The sequence below is a fragment of the Phalacrocorax carbo genome (assembly GCF_963921805.1).
Source record: "Phalacrocorax carbo chromosome 29 unlocalized genomic scaffold, bPhaCar2.1 SUPER_29_unloc_1, whole genome shotgun sequence".
Lineage (NCBI taxonomy): Eukaryota > Metazoa > Chordata > Aves > Suliformes > Phalacrocoracidae > Phalacrocorax > Phalacrocorax carbo.
This window is the reverse complement of record NW_026990231.1, coordinates 102,059-123,724: the sequence shown is the minus strand read 5'-3', so window position 1 is coordinate 123,724 and position 21,666 is coordinate 102,059. Positions and strand designations below refer to the sequence as shown.

Here is a 21,666-nt window from a genome sequence, read left to right as displayed (position 1 = left end):
GGCCATAAGGGAGATGGGGGTCTATACGGTGTGGGGGCACAGCAGGACGTAGAGGGGCTCTGGGGCTATAGGGGTTGTCAGGGTATAGGGGGCTGATAGAGGATGTCGGGACCTCTGAAGAGTCAGGAGGCTATAGGGCCGCGGGGTTATAGGGGCCTGGGGCCTATGGGGGCCTTGAAATGGGTCCTGGGGCTATAGGGCCCCTTGGCATGTACAGTCAGAGGACTATAGGGATGCTTAGGCTATAGGGAGCTGGGAGATCTAGGGGCCTAGGCAGCTATAGGGCCCATATATAGAGAGTTTGGGTGCTAAGGGGGTCAGGGGCTATAGGGCCCATATACAGAGAGTTTGGGTGCTAAGGGGGTCGCGGGCTATAGGGCCCATATATAGAGAGTTTGGGTGCTAAGGGGGTCACGGGCTATAGGGCCCATATATAGAGAGTTTGGGTGCTAAGGGGTTCTGGGGGCTATAGGGGCTATAGGGGCCATAATGGGGACTCTGGGGGCTATAGGGGCCGTAATGGGGACTCTGGGGTCTATAGGGGCCGTAATAGGGGCCCTGTGGCTATAGGTGCCTGGGAGCGATAGAGGCCTGGGGGCTACAGGGGCCATAACTAGGGAACTTGGGGGCTACGGAGGGCCTGGGGCTATATGGGCTGGGGGTATAGGGGCCATAATGGGGACCCTGGGGTCTATAGGGGCCGCAATAGGGACCCTGTGGCTATAGGTGCCTGGGAGCTATAGGGGCCCTGATGGACACCCTGTGGCTATAGGGGCTTGGGGGCTATAGGGACCTGGGAGGTTATATGTATATTATCCTTCTATAGGGACCGTAATAGGGACCCTGGGGGTGTAGGGGCGAGGAGGGGGGCGGGGTCGGAGCGCTTCGAAATCCCGCCCCTTTGGGGCGGTGCTCGCAGTGGCTCCGCCCCCTCCCCGCCCCTCCACCCCGCGGGCGGCTGTGCGGCGCATGCGCGCTGCGCCCCTTTAAACGTGCACAAGAAGCTCCGGCTCCTCCGCTGACCCAACCGCGGAGGCGCAGTCGGCGGCGAGAATCCCTCCGCCGCGGGGAGGGGGGCGGAGCCTGAGGACTATTTTCCTGTCGCTCCTCCGGCCACACCGTCTCCCACCGGCCAAGCCGCCATGGCGGGCGTGTCGGAGGAGTTCCCCCCTTCACCTATCTGCGAGCCCTCGCAGCCGGTTGTGGTGATGTCGCCGCGCTCAGCGCTCTCCTTCTTCCGCGGCGGAAGGAGACCGTTCCGTGAGAGGAGACGTAGCACCGCCCGGAGGACGGCGTGCGCGCTCGCGTCTGCGCAGTGTGTGCGGGCGCGCGGGGCGGGGGGGGGGGGAGCGAGAGGAGGAGGGAATCCAAGATGGCGGCGGCGGCCCGGCTGGGGGGACCGGGCAGGCCTCGGGCTTGAGGCGGGCGGATTGCGGGGCCGGTGGGGGCCGTTTACCGCGGCTAGGCGTCGGTGGGGCCGGGGTGAACCGGTGGAACAGGTCGGCGGAGGCACCCGGGCGCTCTCGTCCCCCCCCTTTCCCCGGGGCTTGGGGGGGGGGGGCGGCCCGGGGCCTGTGAGGGGGCGGCCCGGGGGCTTGTGAGGGGGCGTTGGGGGCCTCCATGGCCCCCTGAGGGGGTCCCCCGCGGGGAAGCGAGGGAACCCCCCCCCCCTCGGTGGAGAGGATGGAAGAGGGGGAGCAGCAACGCGGAGGGGGCGGTTGGGCCGAGTGGGTGCCCGCCCCGGGTGGGTCCCCGCCTTGGGGCACCCCACCACCGCCCGAGGGGGATGAGGAGGCCAGGCGGGGTCGGGGTGGCGATTGGGGAGCTATGGAGCCCACCGGAGACGCGGTTCCCTCCCGGTCGGTTACGGCCCCCATTAAAGCCGCGGGGGAGGAGAGGGTCGCGGCGACCCCGCGTCCCCCCAAAACCGTTGGAGAGCCGCGGGGTAAAGGCGGGGGAACCGGTAAAGGACCTGGTGGGCGACCCCCGGGTGAGGAGCGAAGTCCCCGTAAGACGCCCGAGGAACGGGGGGCCCGAAGTGGGGATCGCCCAGGCCCTGAGGACAAGGTCCGGAGACCCTTTGGGGGTCCCCGAAGCGGGGGAGAAGCCCCTCGGGGTCCCCCCACCGGTGGGGAGCAGCGGGGCGAGTGGGGGACGCCTTGGTTATCGGTGGCCGGTGAACTGGAGCCCCCCGAGGACTTTTTACCCCCTCCCGAATGCCCCGTCTTCGAGCCCAGCTGGGCCGAATTCAGCGACCCCCTGGGTTACATCGCCAAGATCCGCCCCATCGCCGAGAAAAGCGGCATCTGCAAGATCCGACCCCCTGCTGTGAGTATGGGGGGGGGCTTCGGCCCCGGGGAGGGGACTGCTGGGTGGGTTTGGGGCGGGGGGGGCCCCCTGCAGCTGGAGGTCCCAGCCTCTCGGCGTGGGGGTTTGCTATGGGGTAGGGGGGGTTAGTTGCCCCCCCTGTGGGCGTAACGTCCGATTTAAGGGGGTTAGTTGCCTCCCCCCCCCCACCTCGGTGGGGGTAATGTCCCATTTAGGGGGGGAATTGCCCCCCACCGGGGGGTATCTTCCCATTTAGGGAAATTAATTGCTTACTCTGGCTCGCGGTATCTTTTTATTCAGGGGTGCGAGTGCCCTCCCCATGGGGGTATCTTACCAGTTAGGAGTGCAAGTGCCCTCCCCATGGGGCTATATTCCCGCTTAGGCGGCTTAATAGCCTCACTGGCTGGGGGTATTTTCTCATTTAGGGGGGTAAATTCCCCCCTGGGGGGGTACTTTCCCATTTAGGGGGGTTAGTTGCCTCTCTGGGGGTCTAATGTCATCGTCCCCGCCCCCAGTTAAATACCCCACGCGCCTGCTGCCTCCTGGGTGTAAAATGCCCACTCAAGGTGGGAAAATACCCCCCAAAGCTGCTTTGTGGTGGTGTGGGGGGGTGTGAAAACCCACCTGAGGGGGGGGGTAAAGAACTTGGGGCGGGTGACTAAGTACCCCCCCTTTTGGGGTAGATACCTGAGCTATGGGGGTTTGCACCTACTTGGCTGGGGGGGGGGTAAATACACCCACAGTGGGTCTGAGGGTATATGCTTAGGCCGGGGGGGCGTAAATACCATCCCCCCGGGCCTCGGGGGTGCCCGTGGGCCTGGGGGGTCCCCGTTGGGCCTGGATTTTGGGGTCCAATCCCTGGTGTGGGGGCAGGGGCCCCCTGTTTCCCCCTCCCGCCCCCGGCAAGGCCTCTTGCCCACCCGCCTTGTGCTGGTTGGGGGGGAACTGACCCTAAAGAATTTGGGGTAGCCCCCCCCATCCCCCCCTTTGAGAATGGGGAGGTGGGGATCCTTGGGGAGGGGGTGTGTGCGTGCGTGTGTGTCGTCCCCCCCCCACGCCAGCCCTCACAACAACAACAGTGACACGGCCAATATGGCTGCCACCGCCGAGCCTTTGTCTGGCGAGCGGCGGGGGGGAGCCCAGCCAGAGCCAGGGGGGTCCCCAGGTCAGGCAGCGCCCCTTGAGAGGGGGTCCCCTGGAAAGGGGGGGGGCAAGTAGGGGGCTGAAACCCCCCCATCCCCGCCAACCTCGCTTCTGCTTGCCGCCCCTCCTTCACGGCTTGTTTCCTGTTTTGAGGGGGGGGTTGGCCGCGTCGTGTCCCCGCTGAAGGAGGTCCCTTTGTCCGCTTTCCCGGTTTGGGGGGCCCCTGACTCCCTTTTTTGGGGGTGGGACAGGCTGATCCGGTCCCCCCAGCTTGGCGGGGTGGAGAAGGGCTTCCGGGGAGGGCCGGGCCCGGCCGCGCTGGCGTCACTGGTTCCCTGCGTGGGCCCCCCCCCACCCGTCCCACCCCAAATATGGGGTGCATGCTGTGGGGCCATCCCCCATGATATGGGGGGTATGCCTCCGGGGTACCCTCCCACCTCAGTTTGGGGTGCACATGGCCATATTCCCCCCTTCCTTCCCCTGTGGAGGCCTTGGGGCTGCTCTGCCTGTGTAGGAGTGGGGGGCCATCACTGCTAACTGCACCCCCATCCTGTCTCCCCAGGACTGGCAGCCCCCCTTCGCCGTGGAGGTGGACAACTTCAGGTTTACACCCCGCATCCAGCGGCTCAACGAGCTGGAGGTAAGGGGAGGGGGGGGGCCCCCTTTTCCCCTCCTTCCCCAGCTTGATTTTGGGGTGCACAGAGGGGTTACAGACACCCACCCCCCCCTGCAGGCGCAGACCCGGGTGAAGCTAAACTACCTGGACCAGATCGCCAAGTTTTGGGAAATCCAGGGTTCCTCGCTGAAGATCCCCAACGTTGAGCGACGCATCCTCGACCTCTACAGCCTCAGCAAGGTCAGGGGGAGGGGGGCACCGGTGGGGGTGGGGGTGCAACGGGTTTGGGGGTGCTTCATGTGTGTCCCTTTTCTGAAGGTGGTGATGGAGGAAGGGGGGTACGAGGCCATTTGCAAGGACCGGCGGTGGGCTCGGGTGGCCCAACGCCTCGCGTACCCCTCGGGGAAAAACATCGGCTCGCTCCTGCGCGCCCACTACGAGCGCATCATCTACCCCTATGAGATGTACCAGTCGGGAGCCAACCTGGTGGTGAGAAAACGGGGTGATTTAGGAGAAAAAGGGGGTGTAACGGGGTGCCCCACCACCACGCTGAGGGTCTCTTCCCTTCAGCAGTGCAACACGCGGCCCTTTGAGAGCGAGGAGAAGGACCGGGAGTACAAACCCCACAGCATCCCGCTGCGCCAGTCCGTCCAGCCTTCCAAGTTCAACAGCTACGGCCGTCGGGCTAAACGCCTGCAGCAGGAGGTGAGCGCCCCCAAAATAACAACCCTACACCCCACCCCACCATTTTTAGGGGATCCCCACCCCCCGCTGTGACTCTGCCATCCCGCAGCCGGAGCCGACAGAGGAAGACATCGAGAAAAACCCGGAGCTGAAAAAGCTGCAGATCTACGGGGCCGGCCCCAAAATGTTGGGGTTGGGGCTGGTGGCCAAAGACAAGACCTTGCGTAAGAAAGGTATGGGGGGGGAACCCCCCCCCACGGTGATTTGAGGGGTACGGGGGGGAAGCTGTGACCCCCTCCCCCAATTCTTCACCCCACAGATAAAGATGGTCCCGAGTGTCCCCCCACGGTGGTGGTGAAGGAGGAACCGGCGGTATCCGAAGCCAAGGTGGAGCCGGCGTCTCCCCGCGCTTACCTGGAGGGGAAGGAGGAGCTGCGGCACAGCCCGGAGCCCTGCACCAAAATGACCATGCGCCTGCGCCGCAGCCACAGCAACAGCCAATTCGTAAGTACCCCGTGCTGTGGGGCAGGGTGATGCGCGACGCCGTGGGGCAGAGACCCCCCCCGGCCTCAGCCTCTTCTTCCTCGCTCCAGGTTGATTCCTACATCTGCCGGATCTGCTCGCGGGGGGATGAGGACGACAAGCTGCTCCTCTGCGACGGCTGCGACGACAACTACCACATCTTCTGCCTCCTCCCGCCCCTGCCCGAAATCCCCAAGGGCATTTGGCGCTGCCCCAAATGCGTCATGGCGGTGAGGACGGCCGGGGGGGGAACGACATGGGGACCCCCCAACACCCGCGTCATGCCCTGAACGCCCGTGTCTTGCGTCTTGTCTAGGGGGTTAGAGACCCCCAAGTAATGGCCCATCCTCTCTGAGGGGCTTGGGACCCCCGAATTGCATCCAGTCCTGTCTGTGGGGCTGGGGACCCTTGTCTGTGGGGTTAGAGACCCCTGTGTTGTGCCTGTGGGGCTGAGGGACCCCCGAGCCAACATCTTATTTTATCTGTGGGGCTGGGGACACCCCCCCACCAACCTCCTACCTCATGTCCCAGCCTGTCTGCGGGGTTAGGGACCCCTGTGTTGTGTATGTGGGGCTGGGGACCCCCGTCTGTGAGGTTAGGGACCCCTGTGTTGTGTATGTGGGGCTGGGGACCCCCGTCTGTGAGGTTAGGGACCCCTGTGTTGTGTATGTGGGGCTGGGGACCCCCGTCTGTGAAGTTAGGGGCCCCTGTGTCATATCTGTGGGGCTGGGGACCCCTGACTCGATGTTTTATCCCATCTGTGGGGCTGGGGACCCCCATCTATGAGGTTAGGGACCCCCGTATCATGTCTGTGGGGCTGGGGACCCCTGACTTGATGTTTTATCCCATCTGTGGGGCAGGGCATGCCCCCCACCAACCTCCTACCTCATGTCCCAGCCTGTCTGCGAGGCTGGGGACCCCTGTCTGTGAGGTTAGGGACCCCCATATCATGTTTGTCGGGCTGGGGACCCCCGACTCGATGTTTTATCCCATCTGTGGGGCTGGGGACCCCCATCCTGACCCCCTTCATCCCTCTCCCCCAGGAATGCAAGCGACCGCCCGAGGCTTTCGGCTTTGAGCAGGCGACGCGGGAATACACCTTGCAGAGCTTCGGGGAGATGGCCGACTCCTTCAAAGCCGACTATTTCAACATGCCCGTCCATGTGAGTACCCCCAGGACCCCTCAGGGGACCCCCATGAGCCCCCCCACCAACCCCCTAATGTCCCCCCCCCACCTTTCCCTATAGATGGTCCCCACGGAGCTGGTGGAGAAGGAATTTTGGCGGCTGGTGAACAGCATCGAGGAGGACGTGACGGTGGAGTACGGCGCCGATATCCACTCCAAGGAGTTCGGCAGCGGTTTCCCCATCAGCGACGGCAAAAGGAAGCTCTCGCCGGAGGAGGAGGTGTGGGAGACCCCCGTCCCCACCCCCGTAGGGGTGTCGCCGTCACCCGTGGCGGGGTGACGCTGTACTTCCGTCCCCCGTAGGAGTACGCCGGCAGCGGTTGGAACCTGAACGTGATGCCGGTGTTGAAGCAGTCGGTGCTGTGCCACATCAACGCCGACATTTCGGGGATGAAGGTGCCCTGGCTCTACGTGGGGATGGTCTTCTCTGCCTTCTGCTGGCACATCGAGGACCACTGGAGCTACTCCATCAACTACCTCCACTGGTGGGGGGCTCAGGGCGGGGTGTTTGGGTGGTGACGGGTGGTCCTGGGACATGGCAAGGGGTGGGAGGAGGGTTTTTGGGGTGCCCATGAGCATGTCCCCCACCCCAGGGTGAGCCCAAGATGGGTTATGGGGTGAGAGGAGGGTTTTTGGGGTGCCCATGAGCATGTCCCCCACCCCAGGGTGAGCCCAAGATGGGTTATGGGGTGAGAGGAGGGTTTCTGGGGTGCCCATGAGCATGTCCCCCACCCCAGGGTGAGCCCAAGATGGGTTATGGGGTGAGAGGAGGGTTTCTGGGGTGCCCATGAGCATGTCCCCCACCCCAGGGTGAGCCCAAGATGGGTTATGGGGTGAGAGGAGGGTTTTTGGGGTGCCCATGAGCATGTCCCCCACCCCAGGGTGAGCCCACGATGGGTTATGGGGTGAGAGGAGGGTTTTTGGGGTGCCCATGAGCATGTCCCCCACCCCAGGGTGAGCCCACGATGGGTTATGGGGTGGGAGAAGGGTTTTGGGGTGCTGTGAGCCCCTATGGGCAAGCCCAAGATGGATTATGGGGTGAGAGGAGGGTTTTTGGGGTGCCCATGAGCATGTTCCCCACCCCAGGGAGAGCCCAAGATGGGTTATGGGGTGAGAGGAAGTTTTTAGGGTGCCATGACCCCCTAGGGCTGACCCCAAGGTGTGGAATGGGGTGGGAGGAGGACTTTTGGGGCGCCCTTCCCCCTGTTCCCGCCACGGGTGAGCCCAAGCCCTGGTATGGGGTGGAAGGTTTTTGGGGTGCCCCATCCCTATTCCCTCCAGGGGTGAGCCCAAGCCCTGGTTTGGGGTGGAAGGAGGGTTTTTGGGGTGCTTGTTCCCCAGGGGTGAGCCCAAGCCTTGGTATCGGGTGGGAGGAAGGTTTTTGGGGTGCTCCTCCCCCAGGGGTAAGCCCAAGCCCTGGTTTGGGGTGGGAGGAAGTTTTGGGGTGACCCTAAGCCATAGTACAGGGTGGGAGGAGAGGTTTTGGGGTTCCCCTGACCCCCGTACCCCCCAGGGGCGAGCCCAAGACGTGGTACGGGGTTCCCTCCTTCGCGGCGGAGCACCTGGAAGAGGTGATGAAGAAGCTGACGCCGGAGCTTTTCGAGAGCCAGCCCGACCTTCTCCACCAACTCGTCACCCTCATGAACCCCAACACCCTCATGGCCCACGGTGTCCCCGTGAGTATCGGGGTTCCCCTCGGCGCCCCCCAAAACTCTTTACCCCTCTCCCACCCTGAATTTAGTCCCCTTTTTAGGTTGTACGGACCAACCAGTGCGCCGGCGAGTTCGTCATCACCTTCCCCCGGGCGTACCACAGCGGGTTCAACCAGGGTTACAACTTCGCCGAAGCCGTCAACTTCTGCACTGCCGACTGGGTGAGCCCCCCGCACCCCCAAAAACCTGGGGGTGAACCCCAAAATGTGGGGAGAGAACCCCAAATTTGAGCTGGCTCTCCCTCGCGGCGGGGAGGATGCTCCGAGCGTTGAGCTGGGATTCTGGGGGTCCGCCGCCGCGCTTCAAGCTGGGGGATGCCCGGCTGTGTTTGGGGATGTGTTTTGGGGTACTGAGGGGGTCTCCTGAAGTTTGGGGGTCCGCCCTAACGCCTGGCGTTGCCTGTAGCTGCCTGCCGGCAGGCAGTGCATCGAGCACTACCGCCGTCTGCGACGTTACTGCGTCTTCTCCCACGAGGAACTCATCTGTAAGATGGCGGCTTGCCCCGAAAAGCTGGACCTCAACTTGGCGGCCGCCGTTCACAAAGAGATGTTCGTGCTGGTGCAGGAGGAGCGTAAACTCCGCAAAGCGCTGTTGGAAAAGGTGGGGAAACACCGGGGGAACCCCTAAATTTGGGGGAAGGAGGGTGCGGGGTGTGTCGCGGTGGGGCTGATTGTGTTTTACGGCTGTCGTGTCCTGTCCCCCACCCCCACCCCCCGCCCCCTCCCAGGGTATTACGGAGGCGGAGCGGGAGGCTTTCGAGCTGTTGCCGGACGACGAGCGGCAGTGCGATAAATGCAAGACGACGTGTTTCCTCTCGGCGCTGGCTTGTTACGACTGTCCCCAGTGCCTCGTCTGCCTCTACCACATGGACGATCTCTGCAAGTGCCCCCGCAGCAAGCAGTACCTCAGGTAGGGGGTGGGGGATCCCCTGCGACTTGCGGGGGACACGCATAAGCACAGTCTTGGGGTGCTGTGGGACTTGGTGGGCCTGTGGGTAGGGTTTGGAGGAGCTGAGGCCCTTGGTGTGCCCCTGGGAGGGATGTGGCAATGGTTTGAAGGTGCTGTGGTTAGGGTTTTGTCGTGCTGCAGGTCTTGGTGATCCCTGAGGGGAATGTGGGTAGGGTTTGGGGGTGCAGTGGGTAGGGTTTGGGGGTGCTGTAGGCTTTGGTGTGCCCCTGGGAGGGATGTGGGTAGGGTTTGGGGGTGCTGTAGGCTTCGGTGTGCCCCTGGGAGGGATGTGGTAGGGTTTGGGGGTGCAGTGGTTAGGGTTTGGGGGTGCTGTAGGCTTCGGTGTGCCCCTGGGGGTGCAGTGGGTAGGGTTTGGGGGTGCTGTAGGCTTCAGTGTGCCCCTGGGAGGGATGTGGGTAGGGTTTGGGGGTGCAGTGGGTAGGGTTTGGGGGTGCTGTAGGCTTCGGTGTGCCCCTGGGAGGGATGTGGTTAGGGTTTGGGGGTGCTCTAGGCTTCGGTGTGCCCCTGGGAGGGATGTGGGTAGGGTTTGGGGGTGCAGTGGGTAGGGTTTGGGGGTGCAGTGGGTAGGGTTTGGGGGTGCTGTAGGCTTCGGTGTGCCCCTGGGAGGGATGTGGGTAGGGTTTGGGGGTGCAGTGGGTAGGGTTTGGGGGTGCAGTGGGTAGGGTTTGGGGGTGCTGTAGGCTTCGGTGTGCCCCTGGGAGGGATGTGGGTAGGGTTTGGGGGTGCAGTGGGTAGGGTTTGGGGGTGCTGTAGGCTTCGGTGTGCCCCTGGGAGGGATGTGGGTAGGGTTTGGGGGTGCAGTGGGTAGGGTTTGGGGGTGCTGTAGGCTTCGGTGTGCCCCTGGGAGGGATGTGGGTAGGGTTTGGGGGTGCAGTGGGTAGGGTTTGGGGGTGCTGTAGGCTTCGGTGTGCCCCTGGGAGGGATGTGGGTAGGGTTTGGGGGTGCAGTGGGTAGGGTTTGGGGGTGCTGTAGGCATCGGTGCGCCCCTGGGCGGGGATGTGGGTAGATTTTGGGTGTCTGATTGCCCCCTCATGCCAATAGGGGGGAAACTTGGGGTACCCCAGCAGCCCCGCCATGCCCTGTGAGGGGAACGTGGGTACGGTTTGGGGGTCCTGTTTGCCTCTGCCATACCCCGGGGGTGGACCGTGGGCACAACCAGGGGCTCCCAACGACACCCCAAGCCCTGTGGGAGGGCGGTGGACCCCCCCAAACCCCCGTTTCCCCCCTCCAGGTACCGCTACACGCTGGACGAGCTGCCGGCCATGCTGCACAAGCTGAAGGTGCGAGCAGAGTCCTTCGACACCTGGGCCAACAAGGTCCGCATCGCGCTGGAGGTCGAGGACGGCCGCAAGCGAAGTGAGTTGTGGGGCCGGGGTGGGTGTTTGGGGAGCTCTGGGGGGTTTTGGGGTGTAGCCCTGAAACCTCCCCCTCCCCGCCTGTGCCGGGCTAGCGCTGGAGGAGCTGCGGGCGCTGGAGTCGGAGGCACGGGAGCGCAAGTTCCCCGAGAACGAGCTGCTGCATCGGCTCAAGGGCTGCCTGGGTCAAGCCGAGCGTTGCGTCTCCGAGGCTCTGGGGCTCATCAGCTCCCAGGAGACCGGGTGAGTGTCCCCCACGGTGTCCCCCGTGTCCCCCACGGTGTCCCCCGCCTTCCCTCCGTGTCCCTGGCAGCTCCATGTCACCATCCAGTCTCTTCTTTTCTGTGTCCCTGTCCTGTCTCCCGTGTCCCTGTCCTGTCCCCCGTGAACCCAAGCTACCCTTATGAACCCCACCCTGTCCCCATGTCCCTGTTGTGTCCCCTGTGGACCCCAGGCACCCCCATGTCCCCCATTCTTTTCCCCACAAACCCAAACCACCCCTAGGACCCCATCCTGTCCCCCACATCCCTCTCCTGTCCCCCATTCTCTCCCCTAGGGACCCCAGGCCACTCTTGTGTCCCTGTCCCATCCCCCACGGACCCCAGCCACCTCTGTGTCCCTGTCCCTTCTCCTGTGGGCCCCATCCTGTCCCCCACAGACCCCAGCCACCCCTGTGTCCCCCATTCTCTCCCCAGTGAACCCAAACCACCCCTCTGTCCCCTGTCCTGTCCCTGTCCCGTCCCCCACAGACCCCAGCCACCCCAGTGTCCCCATCCTGTCCCCCACAGACCCCAGCCACCCCGGTGTCCCCCATTCTTTCCCCAGTGAACCCGAGCCACCCCTAGGGACCCCCAGGCCACTCCCATGTCCCTGCCCTGTCCCCTGCATCCCTGCCCCATCTCCTGCAGCCCCCAGCCGCTCCTGTGTCCGTGTCCCATTCCCTGTGGACCCTGTCCTGTCCCTCTCATGGACCCCAGGCCACCCCTGCGTCCCCATCCCTGCCCTCCCCTGTCCTCACCGGGTCCCAGCCACCCCGGTGCCCCCCACCCCATCCCCGTGGTCACCCCAGGAATGACGTACCCCCGCACGATTGCAGGGTACCAGCACCCTCGCTGACGGTGGAGGAGCTCCGCGCCTTCCTGGAGCAGATGAACCAGCTGCCCTGCGTCATGCACCAGATCGGGGAGGTCCAGGTGAGCCGGGGGGACCCCTCCACATCCCCCCACATCCTTTGGGGGTGGGGGACACGGTGTCATTGACGCTGTGTCCCCACACCCCAGGCGTTGCTGGAGCGCGTGGAGGCTTTCCAAGCGGAGGCACGGGCGGCGCTGGAGTCGGACCCCCCGGGGCCAGGGGCTCTGCGGGGGTTGCTGGAGCGAGGAGCCCGGCTGGGTGTGGAGGTGCCGGAGAGCCGGCGGTTGGAACGGCAGCTGGCCCAGGCCGCTTGGTTGGAGGAGGTGACGGCCACCCTGCGATCTCCTCGCGCCCGCGTCCCCCTCCCAGTCATGCGGGGTCTCATCCAGGCCGGCCGAACCGTCGCCCCCAGCCCGGCCGTCGACGTGGCCATGGCCGAGCTGCAGGAGCTGCTCACCATCGCTCAGCGTTGGGAGGAGAAGGCTCAGATGTGCCTGGAGGCCAGGTCAGGATGCGACCCCGTGGAGGGGGGGGGAAAGGGGCTGGGGGCCAAATCCCCTGGTATCCCTGGGGGTGGTTAAAGGGGCCAGGGTCAGACCCATGGCCGCAGGGAGTGGGATAAAAGGGGTGGGGACTGCCTGCTGTATTTCTAGGTGGGGATAAAGGGGCTGGGGGCTGTCCCCCCTGTCTTTAGGTGGGGGATAAAGGGGGCAGGGGCTGCCCCCCCGTCTCTAGGGAGGGGTAAAGGGGCCGGGGGCTGCCCCCCATGTCCCCAGGGAAGGGAATACAGGGTTGGTGTTTGGCTGCCTCTGTTCCTGGGGGATGCCAGGCTGTGGCCAGACCCTTGCAGGGGGCCAGACCTGGGTTTACAGGGGTCTCTGGGCTCTTGGGGCGGGGGAGGGGGACACACGTAGAGTGGCCGGACGCCTGGGTTCTCACCCCCTCCCCGCAGGCAGAAGCACCCCCCGGCCACGCTGGCTGCCATCATTAAAGAAGCAGAGAACATCCCGGCCCTCCTGCCCAACATCCAGGCGCTGAAAGAAGCCCTAGCCAAGGCTCGCGCCTGGATCGCCGACGTGGAGGAGATCCAGGTGGGCTCCAGGGACCCCCCTTCTGCCCTGGGGGGGGCTCTTAAACCCCACCATTTCACTTCTGTGCGTGTGTCCCCCAGAACGGCGACCACTACCCCTGCCTGGATGACCTGGAGGGACTGGTGGCAGTGGGTCGGGATTTACCGGTGCGGTTGGAGGAGCTGCGGCAGCTGGAGGTACAGGTCGGCACGGCTCATTCCTGGCGGGATAAAGCTTCCCGTACCTTCCTGAAGAAAAATTCCTGCTACACCTTGTTGGAGGTGGGTGACAAAGGGGTGACGGGGGTCTAGGGGGGGTCCAGGGGACTGCGCTTGACCCCCTTTACGTCGCTGTAGGTGCTGTGTCCTTGCGCCGACGCCGGTTCCGACAGCAGCAAGCGGTTGAAGTGGCGGCAGGAGCCGGGGCTTTACAAACTGGACGCCGAGAGCTTGGGGTTGTCGGCGCAGGATCTCCGCGACCCCGGCGCCGTGGTAAGCAGGGGTTTTGGGGTTGGGGGGCTGCCGGCGGGGCACCCCTCATCCCCCACCCCCAACGCTCACATCCCTCTTGGTTTTTTTCTTCCCCCCACCCCCCCCCCACCCCAGATTGTGGCGTTTAAAGAAGGGGAGCAGAAAGAAAAAGAGGGGATGCTCCGGCTACGCCACGCCAACGCCCAAAAAGCCGCACCGCCGCTCCCGGGTCCCGGACCACCTTCATGCGTCTGCGGGCAACCGGCGAGCTCCGGCATGCTGCAGTGCCAGCTTTGCCGGGACTGGTTTCACTGTGCTTGCGTAGCTTGGCCCCGCTTGGGTTCTCAAAAACCATCTCCGGCTTGGTGGGAGTGGGACGCCAAATTTCTTTGCCCCCTTTGCCAACGATCGCGGCGTCCTCGGTTGGAAACCATCTTGGCGCTGTTGGTGGCTCTGCAGAAGTTGCCGGTGCGGTTGCCGGAGGGCGAAGCTTTGCAGTGTTTGACCGAACGAGCCATCACTTGGCAGGATCGCGCCCGTCAGCTCCTCGCTTCTCCCGAGGTAGCCGGGCCTTTGGAGCGGTTGGCGGCTCTGCGGCATCGCCTGCACGGGGACGGAGCCGGCGCGTTGCGGGAGGCCAGCCGCAACGAGCAGACGAAGGTGGGTGTTGGGGCTGGAGGGAAGGTATTGGGGTTGTGGGGTGGGTGTTGGGGGGGCTGGAGGGAAGGTATTGGGGCTGGAGATGTGGGGTGGGTATTGGGGGGGGGCTGGAGGGAAGGTATTGGGGCTGGAGGGGGTGTGGGGTCCGTGTTGGGGGGGGCCGGAGGGAAGGTATTGGGGCTGGAGGAGGTGTGGGGTGGGTGTTGGGGGGGCCGGAGGGAAGGTATTGGGGCTGGAGGAGGTGTGGGGTGGGTGTTGGGGGGGCCGGAGGGAAGGTATTGGGGCTGGAGGAGGTGTGGGGTGGGTGTTGGGGGCACTGCAGGGAAGGTAACTGGGGCTGGAGGAGGTGTGGGGTGGGTGTTGGGGGGGCCGGAGGGAAGGTATTGGGGCTGGAGGAGGTGTGGGGTGGGTGTTGGGGGGGCCGGAGGGAAGGTATTGTCGTTGTGGGGTGGGTGTTGGGGCTAGAGGAGGTGGAGGGTGGGTATTTGGGGGTGTGGGGCAGTTTTGGGGCTGGGGGAGCCCCCCCATAATGCCGTCCGTGCCCTCCCGCCAGGTGTCGGTGGAGAACGGCGATGCCCCCAGCCCGGAGAAGAACGGCCCCCTGCCCTCGGGTGAGTGGGGTCTTGGGGGACTTTGAGGTGGGACCCTAGGGGTTGGGGGGGATCCACTGGATCCCACGTGGGCCCTGTAGGTCCCCCTGCGAGTCCAAGGAAGGCTGTGGGGCTCCAGGGGTCCCCTGGAAGCACGGGAGAAGCAGAGGGATCCCCTGGATCCCATGCGGGCACAGGGGAGGCTGAGAGATCCAGTGGATCCCTTGGGAGTACGGGGGGTGCCATGGCACTCCCTGGATCTATAGGGTTCGCGTAGGATCCCACGCGAGTACAGGGACAACGTGGGGTTCCGGGGATCTCGTATGAGTGCAGAGGGCAGTGCGGGACACTGGTGATCCCATGCAAGCCCTGTAGATCCAGTGTGATCACGGGGAGTCGCTATGGGGATCGACTGGATCCCGTGCGGGACCTATGGATTCCACCTGAGCGCAGGCGACGCTGCAGGAGTCTAGGGGAGCCTGTGTGAGCCCTGCTAATCCCCTGTGATGCTGGGACCCAGTGGATCCTATGTTGAGCCTAATGGATCCCGTGTGAGCACAGGGATGCTGTGGGGTTCTAGGGATCCTGCGCGAGCCCTGTGGATCACCTGGGAGTGCAGGGGCTGTTGTAGGACCTTATGGATCTATAGGACTCACAAGAAGATCCCTGTGAGTACAGGGGTGATGTGCAGGGATCCCGTGTGAGCCCTGTGGATCCTTTGGGAGCACAGGGGCCACCGTGGGACTCGAGGGATCCTATGGAAGCCCCATGGATTCCCCCGTGATGCCGGGGGACCAAGTGGATCCCATGTGAGCCACATGGATCCTATGTGAGCATAGGGGACACCGTGGGATCCAGTGGCTCCCCTGTCAGTGTAGGGGGCACCGTGGGCCTCCAGAGATCCTGTGAGCCCCGTAGATCCCACATAACACTGGGATCCAGTGGATCCTATATGAGGGCACTGTTGGACTCCAGCCATCCCATGTGAGCCCGGTGGATCCCATGTGAGTACAGGGGCTGTTGGGGGGACACGGGGGATCCTGTGTGAGTACAGGGGCCATTGTGGGACTCCGGGGATCCCATGTGAGCCCAGTAGATCCCATGTGAGCGTAGAGGATGCTGTGAGGCTCTAGGGCTCCCCCATATAAACCCCAGGGATCCCCTGTGAACACAGGGGACACTGTGGGACTCTGGGGATCCCATGTGAACCCCACGGATCCCTCGTGAGCACGGGGGTGGGGGCAGTGTGGGATCCAGCAGCGCCCTTGGCAATATAAGGGGCACTGTGGGCGACTCCAGGGATCCCACGTGAGCCCCGTGGATCCCACAGGAGTACAGGGGTCACTGTGGGCTCCCTGTGGATCCCTTGTGAGCCCCTGTGGATCCCTTGTGAGCCCCTGTGGATCCCTTGTGAGCCCCTGTGGATCCCTTGTGAGCCCCTGTGGATCCCTTGTGAGCCCTCAGACAACATGGGGCTCCAGGGATCCGCCCCCACCCCACCGTGGATCCCAGATGGTGCTGGGACCCAGTGGCTCCCACGTTGGCAGCCCCAGGGCTCCCTGTGGATCCCGTGGGAGCGTAGTGGGCGGGTTCCGCGTGGATCCTGTTAGGAACCCCATGGATCCCATACGTGCCCAGGGAGGGGGTCCCGGTGTCCCTGCGGGTGACGTGGTGTCCCCGCAGCATGGTGGTGACATGGTGCCCTGTTGATACGGTGTCCCCGCAGGTCACGCGGTGGCTCCACAGGTGACGTGGTGTCTCCGTGGCGTGTCGGTGACACGGTGTCCCCGCGGGTGACGCGGTGCAGTGGTGACGCGGCGTCCCCGTGGCGTGGCGGTGACGCGGTGTCCCCGCAGCGTGACGCGGTGCCCTGTTGATGTGGCGTCCCCGTGGCGTGGCGGTGTCGCGGTGTCCCCGCAGCGTGACGCGGTGCCCTGTTGATGTGGCGTCCCCGTGGCGGTGTCGCGGTGTCCCCGCGGGTGACGCGGTGCCCTGTTGACGCAGTGATGATGCGGCGTCCCCGCGGGTCCCCCCACAACCTCCTCCTTGGAGAAATCGACGCGTTACGGCCTAGACAAGCGGTCTGTGCGGTGGTGGTGGTGGTGGGAATCGGCGCCCTGTCACGAGTGGGGTTCCCCCGCGACCGATATCGGGCCCAACGTCATTCAACACCTTTTTAAGTGCTGCATCAACAGGGGCATCGCCAGCAGAGAGAAAGAAGTCATCATCCCGCTCTGCTCGGTGCTGGCCAGGCCACCCCGGAGCGCTGTGTCCGGTTCTGGTCCCCGCTGTACAAACTGGGTGGGACAGGCTGGAAGGGGCCCAGAGAGGGGCCACCAGGATGATCAGAGGACTGGGAAGCTGCCATACGAGGATGGGCTGGGAGAGCTGGGTTTGTTCAGCCTTGAGAAAAGGAGGCTCAGAGGGGATCTCATCCCCGTGTACCAGCACTTAAAGGGTAGCTACAAAGAAGGTGGAGACTCCCTTTTTACACAGAGTCCCATAGAGAGGACAAGGGGGATGGACACAGGTTGCTCTTGGGGAGATTCCGATTGGGCACCAGAGGGAAATTTTTCACACTGAGGACAGTCACCGTTGGAATAATCTCCCCAGGGACGTGGTTGACTCGACCACGTTGGACACCGCCAAGAGTCGTCTGGACAGGGTGCTGGGCCATCTGGTCTAGACTGGGCTCTTCCCAGAAAGGTTGGGCTAGATGATCGCTGAGGTCCCTTCCCACCTGGGATTTGGTGACGCGGTGTCCCCGCGAGTGACGCGGTGCCCTGTTGATGCAGTGTCCCCGCAGCGTGGTGGTGACATGGTGTCCCAGCAGTGTGACGCGGTGCCCTGTTGATGCAGCGTCCCCACGAGTGACACAGTGTCCCCGCAGCGTGGCGGTGAGGCAGTGTCCTGGTGACACGGTGTCCCCGCAGCGTGGCGGTGACATGGTGTCCCAGCAGCGTGACGCGGTGCCCTGTTGATGCAGCGTCCCCACGAGTGACACAGTGTCCCCGCAGCGTGGCGGTGAGGCAGTGTCCTGGTGACACGGTGTCCCCGCAGCGTGGCGGTGACACGGTGTCCCCGCAGCGTGACGCGGTGCCCTGTTGATGCAGCGTCCCCACGAGTGACACAGTGTCCCTGCAGCGTGGCGGTGAGGCAGTGTCCTGGTGACACAGTGTCCCCACGAGTGACGCGGTGTCCCTGCAGCGTGGCGGTGACATGGTGTCCCCGCGAGTGACGCGGTGCCCTGTTGATGTGGTGTCCCCACAGCGTGGCGGTGAGGCAGTGTCCTGGTGACACGGTGTCCCCACAGTGTGGCGGTGACATGGTGTCCCAGCAGGTGACACGGTGTTCCTGTGGTGTGGCAGTGACATAGCGTCCTGGTGACGCGGTGCTCTGTTGACACGGTGTCCCTGCAGGTGACGCGGTGTGCCTGCAGTGTGGCAGTGATGGGGTGTCCCCGCGGGTGACACTGTGTCCCCGCGGGTGACACGGGGCCCTGTTGACGCAGTGTCCCCATGGGTGATGTGGTGTCCCTGCAGCGTGGCGGTGACACGGTGTCCCCGCGGATGACGTGGTGCCCTGGTCATGCCGTGTTCCTGCGGGTGACACAGTGCCCTGTTGACGCGGTGTCCCCGCGGGTGATGTGGTGTCCCCGCGGCGTGGCGGTGACGCGGTGTCCCCGCGGCGTGGCGGTGACGCGGTGTCCCCGCAGAGCTGGAGGCGCTGAGCGCGGCGCTGCCGCGGCTGCAGGGCCCGGTGCTGGAGCTGGCGGAGGGGGCGCGGCGGCGGCTGGAGGAGCTGATGATGGAGGGGGACCTGCTGGAGGTGACGCTGGACGAGGCCCAGAGCATCTGGCGGCTGCTGCAGGCCGCCCGCCCGCCCCCCCTCCCTCTCTTCCGCCTCCTTCTTGAGGTATGGGGGAACCCCTGAACCCCAAAAACACCCTCGACCACCCACGGGGACCCAGAACTGCCCCCCAAGCCCTCACCCGCACCCCAAACCCTCCCTAGGACCCCAGAACTCCAAAACATCTCCAAGACCCTGCAACTTCTCCAGAGCACCCTGAGGATCACAGAACTCCCCCAGAACTACCCTGGGGGCCCCAAAACTGCCCCAAACCACTGCTGAGGCCCTAGAAACCACTCCAAAACATCTTCAAGACCCTCAGAGCATCCTCAAAACAACCTTGGGCCCCCAGAAGTGCCGCAAAGCAGCCCCAGGACCCCAAAACTGCCCCAAGGCACCCTGGGGACCTAAAGTCCCCCCAAACCTCTCGCCAGGACCCCAAAAGTTCTCCAGAAAATCCTCAGGATCCCAAAACACCCTGGAGACCCCAGAACCACCCCAAATCCTACCCCAAAGCCTCCCCAAGATCCCAGAAATATTCCAAAGGATCCCCAGGAACCCCAAACTTGTCCAAAGCACCCCAGGACCTCAAAAGTGCCCTGAACCATCCCCCGGGATCCCAGGGCACCCCACCCCCCAGTCTTGAAGTCTCTTATTGACACACCCCCCCCCCCCCCCCCCAGACCATTCCTAAACAGCCCTGGGGACCCCAAAACCACCTCCACGCTGCCCCCCTTGCCCCGTTCTACCTCCTCCTCGAGGCAGGGCCCCCCCCCATCACCCTGGGGGACCCAAAACCTCACTGGGACCCCAAAATCACCTCAGGGACCCCCAAAACCATCCCCACACTGCTCCCCTTGCCCTATTTCACCTCCTCCTCAAGGTAGGGTCCCCTCACATCACCCCGGGGACCCCAAAAATCACCTCAGGGACCCCAAAACCATCCCCGCAGTGTTCCCCTTACCCTCTTCCTCAAGCTGGGGTCCAGAAAAATCACCTCAAACCTCCCTGGGGACCCCAAACTCCCCCTTCCCTTGAACTCCAGGGGACCCCCAAATTCTGGGGGTGGGGTGGGGTGTCACTGATGGGGCGCGTGTGTGTCCCTCCTGTCTCCCAGCTGGAGCAGGCGGAGCGGCGGGGGGCTCGCGCCCGCGGCCGGGACCCCGAAAGACGTCGGAAACGCCGGGCGGAACGGGGTGACCTCCCCCCCCTGGCCAAGGAGGAGCTGGAGCCAAAGAGGAGTCGGGGTCCCGAGGGGGGGACCCCCCGGGACAGCCCCCCGCCCGGCCCCCATACCCCCGGGGTGAGTGGGAGACAGACACCCCAAATGTTTTGGGGTGGGGGGGTTATAGGGACCCATCTCCCTGGGGGGTTGTGAAGGGGTGGAGGTATGGGGTAGGGGTGTTGGGGGGTGGGGGGGAGCGGGGGGATTTTGGGGTAAGGTGGGGTCCTGGGTGGCCTTCTGTGGAGGTGGGTTATGGGGTGAGGGGGGTCCTGGGGGGTGTTTATAAGGGGGGGGGATTTTGGGGTGAGGGGGTCCCGGGAGGGGTTACAGGTTATGGGGGGGTCCTGGGGGGGAGTGTCCCAGGAGGACTGGGGCGGGGTTATGGGGTAAGGGGGGCGCCAGGAGGAGCAAAGTGGGAATTATGGGGTACGGGGTGGGGGGGGAGACACCCCCATGTCCTGGGAACGGGGAGTGTGATGGGGTGAGGGGTTCTGGTGTATGGAACAGGAGGACTCCCGGTGGGTTTTTGGGGTGCACCCCATGACACCCCTCTGTTGCCCCCCTCCCCAGGACTCGTGACGTGGAGCCCCCAGCTCGGATGGACGCGACTGCCGGCAGCGGGGAGGGACTGGAGGGGGGCCCGGCATGGCCCCCCCAACTGCCCCGGGCCCCCCTACCCCCTCCGGACTTGGGGGGGATGACCCTCTCCCCCTCCTCCCCCCCCTTTCCCCCCCCCCCCCCCCCCCCCCCCGCGATGTAATTATTTGAGTTGATTTCTTTTGTATCGTTAAGCCCCGGGGGAGGGGGGGGCCACACACATAGGTGGGGTCCGGGGGTGCCCCCCCGCCCCCTAAATTTGGGGAGGGGGGCCAACCAGCACAGCAGGGCCAGCCCCCCCCTCCCCGCACCGGGTTTTTTATAGGATTGGGGGGCGGGGGGGGGGGGGGAGAGACACGGACACGACGGGGGATGGGGGGGGTGGATTTGGGGCCCCCCTGCCTCCCCCCGCCGACACTAACTGTCTCGGGCTCTTTGTAGCGGGGTGGGGACGGGGGGGGCCTTATTTTATTGTATTATGATTTTTTTTATTATTATTAAACTTTGGAGGCTAAAAGGTATTTGGGCGATTGGCGCGGGGGGGGCGTGACATTGTACTGCGCATGCGCTGGGGGCGGGTGCTGAGCGTTGAGGCGCTTCCCTATTGGCCGCGGTCTCCGCCAATGGGCGAGCGGAGGTGGGGCGAGGCGGGGACCGTTGGCTCGTCTGTTGAGACAACCCCCGAGGGATAAGCCCACACGCTCCCCGGAGCTAAAAATCCGCATTTCTGAGGTAAAATGCTCCTCCCTGAGGCGAAAAACAATCCTTTTTCCTGAGGTAAAAACCCGTGAGGTAAAATTTACTTTTCCTGAGGTAAATCCGTCCTCCCTGAGGTAGAAACACCCCTTTTCGTGCAGTAAAACCTGCCTCTGTGAGGTAAAAATTTACCTTTCCTGAGGTAAAAACTGCCTTCCTAAGATAAAAAGAAAAAAGATCTTTTTTCCTGCAGTAAACCCCTCTTCCGTTATGTAAAATTGACCATTTCTGAGATGGAGGGGGTAAAAAAAAAACCCCCCTTTTTCTGGAGGTAAAACCATGAGGTAAAATCACCCTCCTTGAGATCAATGATCCTTTCTGGAGGCAAATCTCTGTTTCTTGAGGTAAACCCTCCTTCTGTGAGGTAAAATTTACCTTTTCTGAGGTTAAAAACAATTTTTCCTCATGTAAAATCCACCTTAGGTAAATATCCTTTTTTTTGAGGAAAAAACCCTTCTTTTTTTGAGGACCACCCCATCTCCCACCCCCCCACGCCCCCCCCCAAGATAAATATATCTTTTCCTGAGGTAAAAACTCTCATTTTTTGAGAGGAAACCCCCCTTTTTTGAGGAAAACGTTGTTTTATTTTTTTTTTTAAAGGGGGAACCCTCCTTTTTTGAAGTTAATATCCCTTTTCCTGAGGGAAAATAAACTTTTTTTTGAGGTAAACAGCAGGTCCCCGAGGTGAGCATTTCATGAGTTAAAACCCCTAAACCTCTTTTCCTGAAGAATAAATTTTTTTTTTTAAAATGAGGAAAAACCCTCCTCTTTTTTTTTGAGGAAACACCCCTTTTTTCTTA

At 63.6% G+C, this 21,666-nt stretch overlaps 1 protein-coding gene across 2 annotated transcripts; it reads left to right on the top strand.

Annotated features, from left to right (window-relative positions):
* The first annotated feature begins 1,341 nt into the window (after positions 1-1,341).
* On the top strand, positions 1,342-20,631 carry KDM5C (lysine demethylase 5C). Of its 2 annotated transcripts, none has more exons than XM_064439675.1 (27): positions 1,342-2,328; positions 4,034-4,111; positions 4,205-4,327; positions 4,406-4,576; positions 4,661-4,792; positions 4,881-5,004; positions 5,091-5,275; positions 5,365-5,523; positions 6,337-6,456; positions 6,541-6,699; positions 6,783-6,964; positions 7,993-8,155; positions 8,233-8,352; positions 8,597-8,791; positions 8,919-9,100; positions 10,392-10,516; positions 10,611-10,758; positions 11,612-11,708; positions 11,796-12,154; positions 12,602-12,740; positions 12,821-13,000; positions 13,076-13,210; positions 13,325-13,849; positions 14,403-14,460; positions 18,155-18,354; positions 19,406-19,591; positions 20,084-20,631. In XM_064439675.1, the coding sequence occupies exons 1-27, from the start codon at positions 1,684-1,686 to the stop codon at positions 20,090-20,092; spliced, it is 4,899 nt and encodes a 1,632-aa protein (XP_064295745.1). In that variant the 5' UTR covers positions 1,342-1,683; the 3' UTR covers positions 20,093-20,631. The 2 variants fall into 2 exon arrangements, with proteins under 2 accessions (XP_064295745.1, XP_064295744.1); XM_064439674.1 differs by having other exon boundaries at positions 4,658-4,792.
* Positions 20,632-21,666: the final 1,035 nt, after the last annotated feature.

Excerpts from the sequence above, each read along its gene's own strand:
- KDM5C (XM_064439674.1), top strand. The coding sequence starts at position 1,684 with ATGGAAGAGGGGGAGCAGCAACGCGGAGGGGGCGGTTGGGCCGAGTGG. Across the intron at positions 10,759-11,611 it reads ATCAGCTCCCAGGAGACCGG|GGTACCAGCACCCTCGCTGA; the intron begins GTGAGTGTCCCC and ends GCACGATTGCAG. Across the intron at positions 14,461-18,154 it reads GAACGGCCCCCTGCCCTCGG|AGCTGGAGGCGCTGAGCGCG; the intron begins GTGAGTGGGGTC and ends GTGTCCCCGCAG.